At 35.2% G+C, this 20,179-nt stretch overlaps 2 protein-coding genes and 1 pseudogene across 2 annotated transcripts; 1 reads left to right on the top strand and 2 right to left on the bottom strand.

The window, feature by feature from the left end:
* On the top strand, nt 1–3,277 carry LOC130995347 (uncharacterized protein Os08g0359500-like). The gene is made up of 6 exons (XM_057920600.1): nt 1–283; nt 1,116–1,302; nt 1,519–1,672; nt 1,766–1,806; nt 1,896–2,121; nt 2,936–3,277. Exons 1-6 carry the CDS (start codon nt 279–281, stop codon nt 3,019–3,021), a joined length of 699 nt encoding a protein of 232 aa, XP_057776583.1. The 5' UTR covers nt 1–278; the 3' UTR covers nt 3,022–3,277.
* A 2,199-nt stretch (nt 3,278–5,476) lies between these two features.
* LOC130996416 (5.8S ribosomal RNA) lies at nt 5,477–5,617 on the bottom strand (annotated as a pseudogene).
* Nucleotides 5,618–11,685: 6,068 nt separating this feature from the next.
* On the bottom strand, nt 11,686–20,037 carry LOC130995346 (uncharacterized). Its single transcript, XM_057920599.1, has 27 exons — nt 19,773–20,037; nt 19,477–19,651; nt 19,196–19,329; nt 18,425–18,547; nt 18,177–18,320; nt 17,414–18,072; nt 17,145–17,266; nt 16,963–17,054; nt 16,628–16,841; nt 16,492–16,546; nt 15,901–16,049; nt 15,731–15,801; nt 15,460–15,633; nt 15,283–15,351; nt 15,026–15,127; nt 14,855–14,944; nt 14,645–14,720; nt 14,462–14,558; nt 14,287–14,356; nt 13,991–14,170; nt 13,767–13,889; nt 13,598–13,681; nt 13,306–13,490; nt 13,068–13,206; nt 12,889–12,948; nt 12,548–12,652; nt 11,686–12,074 (listed from the first exon to the last, which is right to left on the bottom strand). The coding sequence occupies exons 1-27, from the start codon at nt 19,857–19,859 to the stop codon at nt 11,961–11,963; spliced, it is 3,693 nt and encodes a 1,230-aa protein (XP_057776582.1). The 5' UTR covers nt 19,860–20,037; the 3' UTR covers nt 11,686–11,960.
* Nucleotides 20,038–20,179: the final 142 nt, after the last annotated feature.

Raw genomic sequence — 20,179 nt, 5'->3', positions numbered from 1 at the left:
ATTTCATATCACTATGTCATCAGATGTTTTGGGCAATAGTTAGTGTTAGGATATTTATATTTACTGTTTCTTTTTTATGTTATTATTAATTATTAATATCAATAAATAGTAAGATCCACGTGTGAGGGTTTACTCGCTTCCAAAATATATTCGCTTCGAGGGTTTAAAAGGAGCAGTTGAGAGCAGCTACTTTGCTACGCTCTTTACTTTCTCTCTCCATTTCTTCGTCTTCTAGGGTTTCTACTACCTCTCTCTGTCCCTGCAAATCAGATTCGAATATGAGGTCTGAATTGTTCTTCGTCAAACGTTAACTACTTTTTTTGTTATCGTCGTGATGCTGATCTTTATAGTCGAATTGTGTAGCTTTTCTGTTTACTTCGCATTTACATTTTTTTTGTGTGTTTTGTGATATTTGTTTGAGCTTTCGAGGGCATGGTTGGTTGGATTTATTTAGCCCTTGTTTATTTGTTTATGTGCGTGTTTAAAGACGTGAAAATTTAATTTATTATTGCCCGATTTATGAACGCAAAGAGGCGATAAGGTCTATATCGGTTTAAATTGTACCTTTTAGTTTTCGTGATAATTTTACGTGGTCAATTATTGTTTCTAGCATGGTTTGCTATTTCTTTTATTTTGTTTGGGTTTTTTAGGGGTACGACTAACTTGCTGATATATGTAGGTTAGCTAACAAATACTAATTTTCTTTTAATTAGTGGGGTTTTGATCGTTGTGCTTCTGATTTGTTTTAACATTTTTCTTTATATCGGATTTTGTACTAACTTCGAGCTGTATACGAGTGTTATTTGTGATTCTGCAGGTTTCTGTTTTTTCTCTGCCCGAGTAAATGGTATATGTGCTTCTAGGAAATTGAGGGAATTAGTAGAAAATATGTCAATGAGTGTTGATTTTCAGGATTGAGTTACATGTCGGTGTAGAGCAGCCTGCTGCATTTGGTGAAAACTACACGCAGCATAGAACTTTGCCATACTAATTAATGAAATGATATCAGTGTTTGCATTTTTTAGCTGGTTTGATCAACTTTACATGTCTAATATGATACTATTCTTGTGCGCGAGATTGAGCCACTAGCTAAAACATCTTCTACATTTGTATAGCCGACACCCTGAAGTAAAATGGGCCGAAAGGGAGGACAAGATCTATCTCACAGTGCTCCTGGCAGATGCGAAAGACCCTAAGGTCAATGTTGACCCCGATGGTACATTTACATTTTCTGCTGCTGCTGGGACTGACAGTAACATTTATGAACTCAAGTTGGAGCTACTTGATAAAATTAATGCCGAGGTAAGACGCTAGCAGTCTCTTTTGTTTTCATTATAAACAGAACTAATGGTAAGAGCTCTGTAGGTTAGTCCCTACAATTACATTGATTTTCATTGTTCTGAAATGAATCAAATGTGATATGCGTCAAAAGCATTTCATGATTAGCCATTTTTAAATATACTGGAGCCTTACTTTTACCTGACTGAGAAATAGTCGCTGAAGATTCTCATTCTGTAGGAAAGCAAGATAAACATAGGCGTGCGCAACATATTCTGTGTATTGGAGAAAGCTGAGAAGAAATGGTGGACAAAGTTGTTGCGTGGAAATGAGAAGACACCTCACTATGTGAAAGTAGATTGGGATAAATGGGTAGATGAAGATGATGATGCTGGTATATTTTATAATTTATTTGGCCATGAATGTCTGGAGTTTTATTTGCTCTACTAAATGTAATTAATCTTTCTGTATCTTGCCATTCTATCAGGTGCACCTTCAGACTTAGATTTAGGTGGTATGGATTTCTCGGTAAGTTTATTCTTGTTTCTTGTATAATGATATTTGTTTTCTGTATTACTGCCTCTTTTAATGGTTTTCCACATGAACATCTCTTACAGAAATTTGGTGATATGGGTGGCATGGGAGGAATGGGTGGCATGGGCGGAATGGGCGGCATGGGTGGCATGGGCGGCATGGGTGGAATGGGCGGCATGGATATGAGTGCCTTGGCTGGCATGGGCGGCATGGGTGGAATGGGCGGCATGGATATGAGTGCCTTGGCTGGAATGGGTGGCATCGAAGATGATGCTATGGGGGATGACTTTGAGGACAGTGATGATGAAGGTATTTGTTCTTTAGTTTTTGGTTTGTCTACCAAGTTTGTTTGCTTAAAGAATATGTTAATCGTTTAGCTCTGCCATTGGGATTGAGTTTAGTACTGTTTTGGGAATGATTTTCTTAATTGGTATTTTCTTGGGCTACTGATGCTTTTGGATTTTGGTTTTGTTTTTCCTTTCTGCATATAATCTCTTATTAGTTATTGCATTTCTGTGTTGATTTTCTCTATTGGGTATAGAGACATCAAAGCATGTAGGCACGTCTTATTTATTGAAGTTTAATTTAATTATTGCATCTTGCGGTGATGACCAGTAGTGACTCACAACATTGATGTTCCTGGTTTACTGTGATGTTTGGACATCAAAGGTTAGGTAATCTTGGCTTGAATTGTTGATTTGTGGGGTGTATAAAGGATGAATCCATCGTCTTAACCTTTGATGACCAAAATCTCTTTTGATTCTAAAATTATATTATTTGTAGACAGAACAACTAACTACTGATGTGGAAGAGTGTTGCAATCATGTATTCACCTTTTGCACCATAACGTTTCTTGTCATGGTTGGGTCAGAGAAAGGAAACATTCTGGTTATAGTAGCTTAACATATGAAATATGGTTGGTTGGCATTTTCTTCCAATAATCTTTGATGCATAGTTAGCTTTGTTGTCATCAAAATCCACCCTCTTATTTGTGTTGGAAGCTGAGCTTCCTACTGTTTGAAATGTATATAGGTTTTAGCACCACGTTGTATCCTATGTTTGCTTAGCAATTGGAACTCAATTTGGTTTCCCCATTCATAACAAGTTCCCTGAATTTTTGCAGAGGTGAAGAAACCCGAGGGGGAGGCAGTTCACAAGGCAGAAGGAGAAGCATCTAAGGACAAAGCAGAACCCTTGCCGAGCTCATGAATGAGTATTTGATACAGACTGCGCATGTTATGCGCGTGGGTTTCCCAACTTTTAACTGATTTGTTACGTAGGCGTGCTTTTTGTGAGAGAGAGATGGTTTCTTTGCCTGAATTTCTTTACTGCTGAACCATTTTTATTGTACTTTCTGGGCAGAGCAATATTTCCATCCAATCTATGTTGTATTTTTAAGCCTAGTTTAATGACTAAATACAAAATGGATGAGAAAGCCTATACGGTTTCCCCATTTTTGGATTTATTTATACGTTTTACTGGAGTTTCGCCTCTTATTTTAACCGGACCATCCATCCTACATCCTATCCTCTGTGGTAATACAAACTGCTCCTCTTTTATTTGGGTAAATATCATATTAAATCTTAAATTATATCATCTTTATCAAAAATATTTTGAAACTTTTGAAATGCTCTCTAATTTATCAAATATATCCTGCATTTCTTTTCTAGATGTGACGTGGTTCGTCGGATGCTACAGTGTAATTTAAATTCTATTTTTTTAATCTATGTCAATTATTTTTTCTCTTTTTCTAATCCATGTCATTCTTTTATATTCTCTTTTATTCCGATCAATCGAAATGGCGAAACACTTAATCCCAACCCTGAATAGAGTGCTGGCCGTAGCTGAGTATGGTGGGACGCAAATCAAATTAGGCGAAAAAAGAGTACCATTTGTACAGGGATGAAGATATCTCGGAGATTGCACGATTAATTAATCGGAATGTTAATTCTCTTTTATTTTGAAAATTAAAATACACGGCCGGAGCTGTTGCTGCCAACAGCAGCGGCTAACGGCGGCGCTCCTCCAACAGGGCGGTCAACCCACCGATTTGAGAAGGCAGTAGAAGCCTCACGCGGCGTTTCAGGGGGCGGCAACCTCGACTCCGGGCGAAGCAGCAGCAGCTCCGGGCGTGGTAGCGCGGCGCGATAGTGATCGAGAGCGAGAGAGACGAGAGATGTGTGTGGGTGTGTTTCAGCGATGGAGAAGAAGAAGGGGCGTCGGCTCAAGCAGAGAGACGCCGACGTGGAGGCGGACGGCGCCGGTTCGCGCCGAGCATTCGCCGGCCTCATGCGGCGGCGGCAGAACCGAGAGAAGGGAAGGAGATGAGCTTCGTACTGGGTGTGTGCGTGAGTTGGGTAAAAGAGAATAAAAGAGAACCGTGAAACAATCGTGTATTTTAATTTTCAGAATAAAAGAGAATAAAAGAATGACATGGATTAAAAAAAAAGGAGAATAAAAAAATGACATGGATTTAAAAAATAGAATTTAAATTACACTGTGGCATCCGGCGATCCACGTCACATTTCTGGTGGCCGAAAAAGAGATGCGAGATATATTTGATAAAACCCTGATACTTTGAGGGTTTAGAGAGCATTTCAAAAATTTCAGGGTATTTTTGATAAAGCGGGTATAGTTCAAGGTTTAATATGATATTTATCCCTTTTATTTTATTTTAATTTAATTAACAGTTATTGCAATTGCAATTTCAATTTGTGCATTTATTTATGAAAACTTGAAAGAGGAAGTTACATTTTCCATGCGTTTTTGTATACTTTTATTTATTCTTTATATTTTTAAATTACGTATTGAATTCGAATTATTATTGTCTATGTAAAATTTTTTGTACTTGACTAAATAAATTTTAAAACGGAGTTTGGACTGTGTGAATTCTAATTGAGTGCCATCATTAATCTATAACCTATATGGAATCTTAACCATTTCTTTTTTCAAATCTTATGTTATTTATATTATGTATTATTAATGTTAATTTTATATATTGTAATGTTCAATTGTTTTGTATAACAATTATATTTATGAACTTAAACGAGTTTAAGTAATTAAATGAATTTGGGATGGGTAATATATGCATTTTATTAGATGGTACCTGATTATTTTTTTATTTTTAATATTTTGTTAATTAGGAGTATTATTTATTATATTTTGTATTGTTTGAGCATTTTTTAAGATGCATAAACAATTATTTTAATAAGGGTTAATTGCACCAAATATCACCAGCTTTGTCCGAATTCCATTTTCCCCATAATTTTAAAAAAAAATTATTTTTTTTTATCACAGATTGAATTAGTCGTTCATTGTTCTCACGATTTTTAGCTCCCCTCAGATCGGAGATGATGTGGCGTTGATGTGATTCGCCGGCACACGCCACACACCACTCCGACGATTGAAAAAATTGCGTTTTTTTATTACACCAAATATTACGAACTTTGTCTAAATTCCATTTTCCCCATAATTTTTTCTTTTCTTTTTCATTCTTCCCAGAATTCCTCTCTACCTTACTAAGTGTTTTTTTTATTCTTCACCCACCCACGCACTCAGAATCCTATAAATCCATTCTTCAAAGTAAAATTATAAAGGAGCTATTTTTTCATACTTAGTCGGAATGATAGTATCTCGCAGCTGATTGTGGATTACATGTTAATAGGGATTCTAGTATATATATATGGGGATTGGCTTTTGCGTTCAAAGACTCGATGGTTTACGGGATTCTGCAATTCATATCAAGTATCACATTTCGCTACGTTCTTCATCGATGCGAGAGCCGAGATATCCATTGCCGAGAGTCGTTTTGACATTTGATAGACATCCAATCCCCCCGCGCGCACCGCGAACGGAGCACGAGGGGCGGACGATTCGATCAGTTTTCCTTGGCGCATTCCGCGCCGGGGTTCGTTAGCCCGCACGACACTGCCCGAGGACGCGCGCCGGCGGGGGACCGAGTACATGACGGGGGTTGCCCCCACGCCACGCACCCGGCAATGTTAAACACGTGTTCGCGGTCTGCTTTGCAGGTTTCGACAATGATCCTTCCGCAGGTTCACTAACGAAAACCTTGTTATGACTTCTCCTTCCTCTAAATGATAATGATCATGGACTTCTCGCGACGTCGCGGGCGGCGAACCGCCCACGTCGCCTCGATCCGAACACTTCATCGGACGGGGTAGATGTTTCTCGTTTGGTTTATAAAATATCATCAAAGCCTTGATATTAGAGTTTCTAAAGTAGCTCAATCAAAAAGAATATTATCAATAGCTCAATCAAAAATTTCATCCAAGCCTTAATTAAATCTTTTGTGGTTGATGCTCGATCACTTGTATTTCCAGACCTTCCAGCAAATAAAATCCAAGCCGATTTCAGCCGATTAAAATATGAATACACATAGAAATCAAATAAAATGCAAGCAAATACACCAAACATCAATCCTGTCACGACATTTAATTTGCTTACATTTTATCAGTCGTATATATTCGATCAAATATGAATACACCAAACTACATGTAGGCTGGTCCAAATCTGTATCAAATAGTTGATACAGCTGATAAAATGTAGGTTAGTTCAAATAAAATCCAAATAAAATGCAAGCCGATTTCAGCAGCTCTTTTCACTGTAGTTTCACCGCTCTTTTCACTTATCAGTTGCGATTTCAGTCGATGGAAGAAATAGGATTGATGGGTGGCGGCTGACGAGATGGATGGCGGCGCGATGGAAGACAGGCGGCGGTAAGTGTCGACGGCCCACAGCGCCTCGACGAGACAGCGAGATGGGTGGCGGCCGGTGAGATTGGAAGGGAGGAGAAGAAGACAGCCAATGGATGGAGGAGAAAAAGATAGACTTTTTTTTTTCTAATTCAAGTGATATTAGGGCTTTTTTGTGTGATTTTGTTATTTGAGTAATTTTAAATTAATATATATTCTACATCAATGCTATGTGTAAATTTAAATCAACATCAGCGCCACATCAATTTTCCGGTCACTGGAGCTAAAAATCGTGGAAAAAATGAACGACTAATTCAATCTGTGATAAAAAAAAAATTAAAAATTATGGAAAAAATGAAATTCGAGCAAAATTGGTGATATTTGGTGCAATTAACCCTTTTAATAATTTATATTTATAAATTAAAAAACGTTTGAGTAATTTGCACATATTACCTTTAAAACTAATTAAGATAAATACGAATATATAAATCTTAGATTGGAAGAAATAATATGATATTCTGTTGATCATATTTGGAACGCATGCAAGTATATAAATTCTAAATAGGTTCATCGATCAATATATCTATGTGATTTTTTTTTATTATAATTACTATTATTATGCAATGAAAAATACTCTCTATTATATCATCACTTGGACTTAAAGCGTCTTGGCTTTTTAGTATGATTCTTGTTTGTTCTTATATCAAGTACTCCCGTTGAATGAGATCAGAATATTGTTAGAGTCTATCATCAAAATTTTATTATCTGCTTTCCATTTATGAAATGCAAAAACTCGCTTTTTGGTTCCATATTTTTTAGTTGTAGTTGCACAGTATGTTTTATTTTTAATGATGAGTTATCCATTATTGTTTTTTTGATAAATTATCCATTAAATTTTTATGTTTCTTATTTCCTTGATCAATTGCTTTTAGAATACTAAACATATCTTCATCTTTTTTCTCTCTCTCTTATTTGTACTTTTTTGTACACCTTCTAGATGTTGTGTTTATCTAGAACCACTGTCACTACAATCATTTAAATTGATACTAAAAGAAGACAAACCATCACAAGTTGATAAGGGATTCCAGTGTTATTCTGATCGGAATGAAGACCTTTGTGACCTACAATCAAACTCCACAAAATCATTCATAAATGGGCCACACATGCATGACCAAACTGAATAATGAATAACATATGTTAGAAATAGTAAGATAAAAAAATAACTAAACAAATTGTAAACATAACTCCTTACAATATATTTTTAAAAAACTCCAACGATTATTCTTGAAATTGTTGCCAATTACTTTGTTCGTCCGCTAAAAAGTATGTTATTTTTTGGCTGAGCACAGATTTTAATAAAATGGTTGGTGATTTTTATATAGTGGAGAAAAGGTCTCACTACTATATGAAATGAATGGTTGAGAGACTAAATAAGGCGTGATTTGTTTTCATAAATAATGGGTATTTGTAAAGATAAATGATAAGGAAAAGATGTAGATCATTTTCTAAAATGAAAGTGACATACTTTTTATGGATGCCAAAAATGACAAAAGGGACATACTTTTGGCGGACGAAGGGAATATGTTATTTGAGTATGGTATGTGTACTTTGGTGGGCCGAGATCCAATAATGATATAAATGTAGTGGTGTGCAAAATTGAACCGGCCGATGAAACTTATCAAAAATGGACTGAACCGATCGATTTTCGACTAGTTTTGAAATGGTGGTCGGTTGGTTCGATAAAATTTTTTATAATATAAAATTAAAATTTTCAATCGGTTGGGTTTTATGATTTTTGGCTCGATTTTGACCGAACCGACCGAATGGGTATATAAATTAGAAAACCCTATTTTCTTTTCTACTTTCCCCCCTCTCCCCCACCCCTAAAAAAAAAAAAAAAAAACTCTCGTACAAAACCCTTATTTCATTTTTTACTTTGCTTCATTGTGCCCCCCTCCTCCTCCCCAATTTCACGTTGCACTCTACAGCCGTTCTGCCTCAGCATGCCTTACTTGCCTTACTTCAGTGCTGCTCCCCCCTCTCTTTTTCCCTAATTATCTATTGCGACACAAAAGTCGTGTAAGAAAGATGTAGAACATGCATTTAAAGTTTTTCAAAGCCAATTTGCAATTGCTCCAAATTCGGTTCATTTTTAGATAAAGAAGCATTTAGAGCTTATAATGAAATTGTGCATTATTATGCATAATATGATAATTGAGAATGAACGAGATCTTTCTACACCAATTCAAGATGTGAGAGACGTTCCAACTCCAGATCAAAATGGTGCCAATAAAACAAGTCATTTCAAGAATTTCTTGCACGCAATAGAAGCATCAAAGACAAATCAGCTCGTCTTTCACTTCGTAATGCATAGGTCGATCATTTATGGGAAATTTATTTGAATTTAGAAAACTACTTTATATTGTTATGTAGTTTATGTTTTGGCAAGTATTATGTAATGTTAGTTTTGCTATTATTATGTACTCCCTTTATCCCAACTTTTAGTATTCATTTGAGAGTGACACAGATTTTAGTAAAGTGATTGAGTGTGTTGCGGTTGGATTAAGGGGTCTCACCTTTTAGTGTTAAAGTAATTAAAGTGGAGTAAGGATTTCACCTATTTTTACTATACATAGAAATTGATACCAAAATGTGGGACAAACTAAAATGAAAATATGGATAATAAAAGTAGGGACGGATAAATTAATTTATACTTTTTGCAAGAAATAAATTATTATTGTTTTGCAACAATTTAAATATAGTTCTAAATAAAATAAATCATTTTAAATATATTTATATTATATTATAATTAAATAAAATTTAGCATAAATGTAAATATAATTATATATATATACAGGGGCGTAGCCAGGGGGCTAGAGCCCCCCCCCCCAAATTTTGAAAAAAAAAATTAATAATATGTCTAAAAATGTTGTTATTATTATTATTATATTTGTATTTTAGTAAAAAAATGTCTAAAATGTATTGAATGCCCCCAAAAAAAATTTTAGTAAATGTTGAACTATATTATCTATGAAAATGTTGTTATTATTATTATTATATTTGTATTTTAGTAAAAAATGTCTAAAATGTATTGAATGCCCCCAAAAAAAATTTTAGTAAATATTTTGAACTATATTATCTATGAAAATGTTGTTATTATTATTATTATTATTATATTTGTATTTTAGTAAAAAATGTCTAAAATGTATTGAATGCCCCAAAAAAAAATTTTAGTAAATGTTTTGAACTATATTATCTATGAAAATGTTGTTATTATTATTATTATTATATTTTTATTTTAGTAAAAAATGTCTAAAATGTATTGAATGCCCCCAAAAAAAATTTTAGTAAATGTTTTGAACTATATTATCTATGAAAATGTTGTTATTATTATTATTATATTTGTATTTTAGTAAAAAATGTCTAAAATGTATTGAATGCCCCCAAAAAAAATTTTAGTAAATGTTTTGAACTATATTATCTATGAAAATGTTGTTATTATTATTATTATTATATTTATATTTTAGTAAAAAATGTCTAAAATGTATTGAATGCCCCCAAAAAAAAATTTAGTAAATGTTTTGAACTATATTATCTATGAAAATGTTGTTATTATTATTATTATATTTGTATTTTAGTAAAAAATGTCTAAAATGTATTGAATGCCCCCAAAAAAAATTTTAGTAAATGTTTTGAACTATATTATCTATGAAAATATTGTTATTATTATTATTATATTTGTATTTTAGTAAAAAATATCTAAAATGTATTGAATGCCCCAAAAAAAAAATTCCGGGGGCTACCGTCCCCGAACCCCCGTAACAGTTCAGTCCCCCCCCCCCCAAAAAAAAAAAAATCCTGGCTCCGCCACTGTATATATATATATACACACACACACACTAATATAACAATTAGATAAAAAGATTAATTTAATAATAATCAAAAGTATAAATATAGAATATTTCATTGTAGAGTAAAACTAGCATATACAATCGTGCAATTGACGAAAAATATTTTTTATATTTATTTGTATATAAAAAAATTGATACCAACTCAATTCTCATATAAATAATTATAAATATAATAATAAAATATAATTTTAAATAAATATATTTAAACTGAATATAAAAAAAATAAAGAAGAATTCACAATGATAGAAACTGATATTAAGAAAGCAAAAAACAAAACAAATAAGTTTAAAAAATGAAAATAAATTTATTCAAAAGAAAGAGTAGAGTTGAGAGATAATTTTCTTAAATTTAATCTTTAAATAAATATAAATTTTACATTTTAAATTTAACATTTACACAAAATATATCAAATTAAAGCTTTTGTCGTGATCTTTAATTTGATATCTATGTCAAATATTTTATAATTAATCGACTTTCACAATTTAAAAAAAAAAATAGAAAAATAAGATTATAAAGAAAATACTTTACATTAAAAATATATTATAAATTGTAGATTGAGAATTGACTATTGAGGAGCAATATGAAAATACTCTACATTTCACTCTAACAATAGAGTGAAGTTCACTCTAATGTAGAAACTATTGGAGTTGCTCTTAGGTAATTAAGAGTGGCATAAGAAGCTGAAATGGACTAATATTGTCAAAACATATCTCTAGGCATAGAAGTAATTCTCATGTGTAAGATTGTATTTCAACATGGAAAGAAGTACCATTCCATATCCTGAATAATTTTCATAATTTTGCTAATGTTTGATTATACGAATGAATATAACACCGGTGTTTAGCTTAGATGATAAGATAAAATTAATCCACCACATACTTTGATGCATAAATAAATTTTGAGCTTGCTTCATCATATGCATAATGTATTACCAATCTAATCGATCACTCAAAATAAGCAAACAATATACACAGCACATTATTTCACAATACTAACAAACTCAAAGTTCATCCAAAGAGAAATTCAAATGTAAATGCACAAATTCAAGAAAATAAGAAACATAATAAACAAAGGCTGATAAACGTTTTAAGTAAAAATTGACATGTTTCTCTCTCTCTCTCCACACACACAGACACACATCGAAAGAGAAGACAAGACGACACAAGTCACACAACGAAGAGGGTAAAGAACATGTATACCAATGAACATAGTTAATCTATACTAATGATGAAATCAGAAGAGAAGTATATTTGAATATATTTATTAAATTAAACAAGAATATACAGGCAATGATGAAGAAGGAAAAATCAGTAGAATAAGCTAAAGTGATATTTTTTTATCTGGTGGTGACAGAATTACCCATGAACTACACATATGATGATGCACAACGCCGAGGTTTTATAGGTCGGACGAACCTGTGATCGGATTTTCACGAGCGCAGGACCCCGTCTCACAGAAGGAAAAATAAAAAAAAGAGCGAACCGCCTAGATGTAATATACTATACAGCTCCTGCATCTCCCTCTACATGAAGTAGCTAAGTGATGTCTTCTTTCTTGATCCACCCTCCCCGTATAATTCGTTCCACTGTTGAAGCTCGTTCATGTTTTGTGATTCTGATGCAACACTTGCACATACCTACATTTCCATCCAATACACCAAACTTATTATTATTATTTCAGAGAATGAAAGTAAATTATACTATATCTCTTGTTATCAGAATATACTCTATTTCATATCTGAAGAAACATCATTCAAGATGTAATGCGACAAAAGAAAAGTAAAAGCCATGAATACTGAAAAAATTTAAAATCTTAATGAACCGTGCGAATTGATATATTTGACAATTCTAAGAAAATTCAAAATCAACCAACAAAGACTTCTGTATTTATGCATTTTAATCATTAGTTAGGAACCGAATGAAAAAGAGAACCAAAAATCCACACAACATCAATTACAAAGGGAAAATTCAAAGATAAAAATAGAGAATAGATATTCGAGGCAAGTAAAAAGTAAAAGAAAAAAACCAAATTTAACAAGACCAACATCAGAATATATATATATATATGGTTTTATTTTATCTTTTTTGTATATCCACAATACAAGCGTACCTGTTCGTGTGCGTGTTTGAAGTCATCCATACTCAGGCACCGAACATCAGAACAGCTATGCAATGAAGGCAATGGTCTGTTCTCAGCCAGAGCCAAAGCTTTCTCCTACAATATTGCAACCATCCATTTATTAATTTAGCTTCTATGTGAAAACCAACATGACATACAAAGCTAGTCGTCTAAACAACTTCAGAAGCAACTAGAAGACTATATATCTAATGAGTAGAAAATATAGCAGGTCTCAGCACAACTATATTTTGAAATCAACATTTTAAGATGCCAGGACTATACACTAAACTGGAAAATCGCACTAGAAGAAAGTTTTAATAAAGTGAACATACCTTCTTCTCCTTCTCCAAAATTTGTCTTATTGGGTAATGTGCAGCTGCCACACAAAGATTCTGAGAAACAGGCACGTTTCCCAAATGAAGGAAGTGAGAACATGAATATTTACGGGATTACAAGCCAAAACCAAAAAATGTTTAGAACTTATGCAGAATACGAGGCAAAGTGATCAAACCTTTAGATCACTTCCTGAATACCCCTCGGTCATTTTAGCAACTGCTTCCAGATCAACATCTGGACCCATCTCTTCTGTGGCTAATATCACCTTCAAGATTTTCTCCCTATTTTGAGCTTCGGGCAGACTGACCATCAACCTGCTCGAATGTCAAATAGATCAAGACTCAAGAAAACTGTCGAAAAATGCTTCTCGTTTAGATAATCAAAAAAGCTGTTTGAAAGGGCAAGGATAACACCTCCTGGGAAGCCTCCTGATTACTGCCTCATCCAAATCAAAAGGCCTATTTGTTGCTGCAAGTACCAGTACACGTTCCTTATCCTTTGTACGCAAGCCATCCCAGTTCACCATAAATTCATTTTTCATTTTACGCATTGCTTCGTGCTCTCCTGGGGTTTCCCGTCTCCCTAACATACTGTCAACCTGTGGCAACATACATATAAATGATAAATATTACATAGAAATATTTATTGAGAAGACCATAATAAATGATATCACAACAACAATAACTAAAGGAGGATTATATTGACCTCATCAACAAAAATAACGCTAGGCGATATTTTGCTGGCCAAAGTGAAGACTGCTTTCACGTATTTCTCCCCTTCACCAAACCACTGAGTGCAAAATAATCACAATGAGCAACAGATAGGGTAAAACACACGATAAATGACTATGTTCAAGGGATAGTGAAAACTTTACCTTTGACGTGATGCTTGACATGGATATATTGATGAAATTTGCACCAGCTTCCGTTGCTACAGCTTTTGCAAGCATTGTTTTACCTGTGCCGGGAGGCCCAAAGAGCAATATTCCCTTACAAGGCTGCCAAGGTAACAGTTAGAACAAGAACGTGTCTATTTCATGAAAAATGGAAAGAAGAATGCTCAATTTTCTGATATGCTTTAAGCACAAAAGGCATTTACTTTTCTAAGCTGTCCTTTGCTGAACAACTCTGGCCTTTGCAGAGGTAGCATCACTAATTCCTTCAAAGTTTCCTTCACATTTTCCAACGCTCCAATGTTGTCGAAACTGACTCCAATGTCACCGGGTGGAATGACCTCAGCAAGGAGCTTTTTCTCGAATTCATTATCAGTGACCACGTCCTGAAACATAAAAAGTTATTTCATGTACCATGTTACGTGAAACGGTAGATAGTATGATAGTACAATGGAACAGTTCAGATTACGACAAACACAAAGATCAAAATTCCAAACTTCACCTTGAGAGATTTCTTCAAACTCTTGTTTTCATCTTGGATGCCTTGTAGAATGTCGAGCCCATATTTGATACTGTAATATAGTGCAGAAAGAATAGTGCTAAGACTCTAACCCAAAACCAACTACTCTATTCTCAGGCCCACAGTGGGAACAGGAATAGTTGAGACATAAAATTACCTTGCACTTGAAATAACCATTTTTTTATCTATGAACTTTGGGAGAGTGTAGTGCATGTAGTGATGAGTTACAGCCCAGCCAATAGCTCTTTCAACATCTATCACCATTAGAAAAAGCATCAAGGAATATCCAATTGAAAATCATGACACCTCATTTAAAGATATTAAGTAAATTATGACTGACTTTCACCAGACAAAGCTTGATCCTTAATGCATAATGTTTCCAAATCAGGACAAACAAGGCTAGTCCGACTTAGCACCTGAAATTTAATGTGAAAGAGAGAAATAGAATATTAAGCCAAGAAAAAATACAAGAAGTTCATCCAAATATCAATACCGCAACAAAGTCAAGGCACAGATACTTATGAAGGGATGAAGGAACGACGGAACTAACCGAGTGGAAAAGGGCAATATTTGACTGTGATTTCATTGTCTCAACGTCTCGATCTAACTTTTGTTTCCAGTCCTCCAACATGGCTTCGTCCTGTCATATTTGAGCAGCATTCATAACTTGCTCTTGAAATAATCTTAGTAGCATCATATAGAAGCCAAAAATAGTGATTACCTGGGGAATCTGTATAGTCACTTTGTTTGGGAAAAGACGACTGAGTTGCTTCATACTTTTTAGGGCCTCTTTATTTTTATCTTGCAATTTACCAAAATTATCCTATCAAAAAACAAAATGTGCTCGTTAAGAGAAATTGATATGCACCATTGTAGTCATCTTCATGACTGTGTCTAGCAATCGCATAAATTGGATGTAATTAAATCAAATGAGAACAGGGAATTAGGGCAGAATAAATAAGTTTAGTTAACTCGTACCCCGAAAGCAATGTCGAAGAATGCTGTTTGGTTTGATAATTTTGTGAAAAGCAATCCACCAGGTTGTGGCTGAACCCAATATGCAAATTACAGTGTCATAAAATTATATAAATAAAAGTATATATATGTTTGTGGGAGTTCTTATGTAGAAATATTAAATAAAAGATCATCACATACTTTGTCCTTTCGGGTGTCTGTCTGAGTATGTGAAGCTATCACAACAACATTATCAGGCAAAGCTTCCAGCTTCATTTTGAAGGCTGTATATGCCTCCAGATTCCCGATCACCGATTTCTCGATGTCTTTGACAAACAAAATTAACGAGCCCCTTTTACTTTCCATCGATGCAACCTACAAAATTACAATGCATGTAAATATTAAATACCACATGGATATACAACATAAGAGAAAGCATTCTAGTGTGCCATTGCTAATACTTTGTATTTACCTCGAAGAGCTCATTAATGGCAAGCTCATCTATGTCATTTCCGTTGGAGCTTTCAGGACGTAGTGAATCGGCTGCACATTAAGAAAATAATCACAATTATAAATGAACGTATTCTAGTTACCGCGGTTAAATAATACAAGGGAACATAGGCCAGTCAAGTAAACTATTACCTGAACAAAAGAAACCATGATCTTCTTCGCAGAGGCCCCCAAGATCATTACCTTCGGGAACTGCTCTATCGAATCTAACCCCAATCTTAGAATAGCCATTTCCTTCAAAAGCAAGAACCACCTTGCCTCTGGAACCATAAGTTGGACCCCTGCACAAAATCTTACATTATCCCACATACAAATGAGGAAAACTCGCAACACATCAATATAATCATGCCAAGCAACTGGTGCAGCTCATCAACCCTGCATTCTCATAATTATGCAGATGATCGAATATCAAGTATATCCAAAGGCGAGGTGAGTTAAACAATGACATGAAAAGCATCAGAATCACATTCGCTCTTCACATCACTAACATAGATAAATATGAGTAGAAGGGTAACATTATTGAAGCACAGCAAAAGGATTCAAGTTGAAAAATCTTTGTCTTGAAGTTTGTACATCAGAAGGGGACATTTGACTAATAAGTAATAATTCGTCACTTATGCACTTTCATGCAACCGAAATCCAGTAAAATGACAAGTTAATTCATAAGTACATTTTATAGAAACATTTATCAGCAAATTTGAACAACAGTTTTCCACACTTTACCTAAATGGAGGGGGAAAGCCTGATGCTAATGAGCCCACGAACTTTACTCTATCACCTGCCACAGACCACAATCAATTAACCTAAGAGATTCCGAAACCTAAATTTAGACAAAAATGGAAAAAAGCTTTGAGTATACCTTTTCTGAAAGTGTAGTTCTTTGATGTAGCGGTAGATAGTTCATGCTTAGGCTGAGCAGGAGAGGCTATAGCAGAAACCCCGGTGATATTAGCCTCCTGACTTGACGCTGGTTTCTTATTGTGTACAGCAGCAGTAGTTCGCTTAGCAAACACACTAGCTCTCTCGGGCTTTGAACTTTCTTTTAAGGAATCAACTTCCTTTGTTATTGGTCCCTAAACAATTTTTTTAAATCACAAATGAGAAAATTAATTGCACAAAAGAGCAACAGAACTAACTGATGAAAGAAAACAGACGATATTTTTGCATTACTAAACATTTTTAGTGGAAACTTACACCCGGTAATGTAATAGTATCAACTATAAGTAGTCTCACGCCAAAAAACTTAGCAAGTGCCTTAGTCAATGTTTCCTGATATATTTCAGAACCTGTGAAGAAAAGACGTAATGTGATGGTCAAGATCAGCCAACCAAGTAAAATAAACATACTTAAATATTTGACGTATGGAGATATACTACCTCCTGGACCTGACAACAAAATTCTTGGGCACACCGTAGGGAGCTCTGAAGTAAGCTTTCCCAAATTTCCACACTTCAAATGTATGTATGATGAAGCAATAAGGACAGTCTTGGTTGTCTCACTGTCGGGGAAAATAAAAATTCAAGTAAGCAGCCGACATAGCAAATGGATAATCTATCCTATATGTTAAAAAAGGTAGCAAGTCTATAAATGGTTAAAGTAACATAGTACACAATAAGCAAGATCCCAGTAGATAATTGACATATACCTTAGATAATAGGGAAATTTCTCAAACGAAACATCCAGATCTTTCACATCTATTAATCCTTGCCGTAAGCTCTCTTTGAATTTTTGACGTCTTGACGACTGTGGAATCGGAGGACGAGAACCCTTTAGTTGATCTCCTCTGCCTCTGTTATGCTCATCAAGAATTCGCGATAGGCCTATATTAAACTCAGAAGCTGAGGGACCTGCTAAAAAATGCAAAACGGGTCTTAAGTCATTGTTTCCACCTACAATCTTCCCAATTTCAGCGTCATTGTTCAAGTTATCATTGGCAATATCAGAAGATGGAGCACCAGTATTCCCAACAACTGCTGCAGAAACATCGTCATTACAGGCAGAGGGACCTTTCATTTCGGTGTCAATGATACAATTGTCTGACACTTTGCAAGCAGAAGGTACCGATGAAATTTCAGACCCTTGCTGAACATCCTCACCATTCCGAGGTGATGGTGGAATAAGAGATAATTCATTTGTGAGATGCGAGAGTGAGGCCAGAGTTGACGCAACGGCAACTGCAGAAGTATCACCTGATCTAGCCTCGATATGTAATCCATTTGTGGATCCACCATGAGCTTCTAATATGCTGACTGAAGGCGGCTCGCTAGTTGTCAATTCTCCGGTGTTGGTAAGGAGTTGGAAAATCTAGTAATATGTCAAGAAAATAAACAGGTACAGCAATATAAATTGTACTAAACTACTACGAGAACAACACAGAAATAGAATGAAATTGTGTTGTGATAGGATACATAAGCATGTTTAGTCGATGAGCTAAAGACCACCTCATCACCTCCATTTAAAGTGATAGTGGAATCTTTTGCGTAAGCCGTTCCATTAACTTGAACAAGTCCTTTATTTCCCTTGATTTCAAGGAGTGTAACTGATTCCCCACCCTATGAAACGGGATAAAGAAGTGAAACAAACAAGCATAGAATCAGTAAGAATGATATAGGAATCCATGCATTAAATACCATGATAACAAAGACTCACAACATACCTCAGACTCAATGTGCTTCAGATTACACAACAACTTACTGATTAATGGATCTCGTACCCACAAGTCACACTGGCGGCCTTGACCAACACTAAATGTAGGGCCATGCATAACAACATGGGAATTCTGGGACGGGAAAATTGCACCAAACAAGTCAAGATAGAGAACTGCTATAAACAGAAACCAGAAATTATTGGAGCTACACGGATGCATGCATTTAAAGAAATTGAAGGCGTAGGCATGTAAATGAAGAGTCGCTAAACCCCCTACAAATAGCCTTGTTACTTGTTAGACTTCAACTGGATATGCATAAAGCTTACATACCCAACTGATTCCACAAAAAATATTCAATCTAAACCTCTCACTTATCAGCATAAAACAAACAATGTCTTGTAACTGTCACTCTAACAAAGGACCAGTTCAAGTTCAACTTTTTAGTATAGAATACATATTCTCGATGGACCTAGACTGTTTATGATTCCATATTGAGATTAGTAAAGTTTTCAAAGACCCTGCTTTTACATTTCCATACATCAAATTTCAGAGATGGAAATTATCTGACACACAAAATTCAGAAAATACTCAAAATAACATAATTAGACTAAAATCCAGACCAATACAAATGTCTATACACTCAAAATAATCTAACTGTTGTGAATCTCATTCCGCGAGAACCAAAACCAGACCAATTTCAACTACATCAACAATCCATTTTCATCTTTTAACAGTTCAACAAATTGTAACCACAAGAGAGCATATAGAGTAAACACACACCTGTGAACACTGAGATAGGAGTTTGCCCCATGCATCCCCAGTTTCAGTTTCATTAGATTTCAGCTGCCGCTTTCGCCCGACATTTATTAGCATCCCACTCGACTTCCCTTTATTAGCATCTAAATTGGAATCACCTGCATCCACCGCCATCGATTACCACAAGTAAATTTTCATAAATTCACCAAAAACTCATAAAAGAACTAAATTTCTCCAACATGCACAGAATTCTAAAGTCGTCTAGAAAGCAAAGAAAAAAAGAAAAGAAACAAGAAAATCCTCACCTTCGGCCACCGCCTCAGCCGCCTTCCCCGGCGGCGGCGTCAAGTCATCAGGCTGCTTCAAGCTGCCGCCAGCCAGATCAGCCGATCCGGCCTCCGAATCCTTCACCACGGCGGCGCCCACCACTTCCTCCGACGCCGACGAATCATTCATTGATGAAGCCGACGCCTCAGCCGCCTGCATGCACACAAAAACCCAGAATTGAAAACCGCCAAGAAACACAAGAAACGAAAGAAACCATCAAAGAAATCATCAAAAACCCCAAAACGCAAGAAGGGGAAAAAAATAAAGATTCAACCTTGGATCGCTTGGCGTTTTGCAGAGGAGGTGAGGAATCACTTAGAGTGCGCTTCGAGGCAGACGAGCTCCGCCGCGTCTCAACCATGGCTCCTGATCTAATAATTCGAAGAATACAAACCTCAAAATTCTCCAATTTCGATTGGGAATTAGAGAAAATACTCCCTCCACCAAGACAAAAAATATAGTATAATATATGCAAGCTAGAGAGAGAAAGAAGAAGAAATAAGAGAAGAGAGGAAAAAGTGAATGATTGCGGGAAATGGATTATATATATACAATCTGCTTTTGTAATTCGTAGTATTTTTTGTATAATATAAAAAAGAAAACAAATTGTGGCTGATGAAAGGGCGGGGAGTAGGAGGGAGCGGTTTTGGTGAATTTAAGACTTTACAGTGTGTGTTGTGT

This window comes from Salvia miltiorrhiza, chromosome 7 (assembly GCF_028751815.1).
Source record: "Salvia miltiorrhiza cultivar Shanhuang (shh) chromosome 7, IMPLAD_Smil_shh, whole genome shotgun sequence".
Classification (NCBI taxonomy): Eukaryota; Viridiplantae; Streptophyta; class Magnoliopsida; order Lamiales; family Lamiaceae; genus Salvia; species Salvia miltiorrhiza.
Note: the sequence above shows the minus strand (reverse complement) of the source record. Positions and strands in the feature narration are given on the sequence as shown.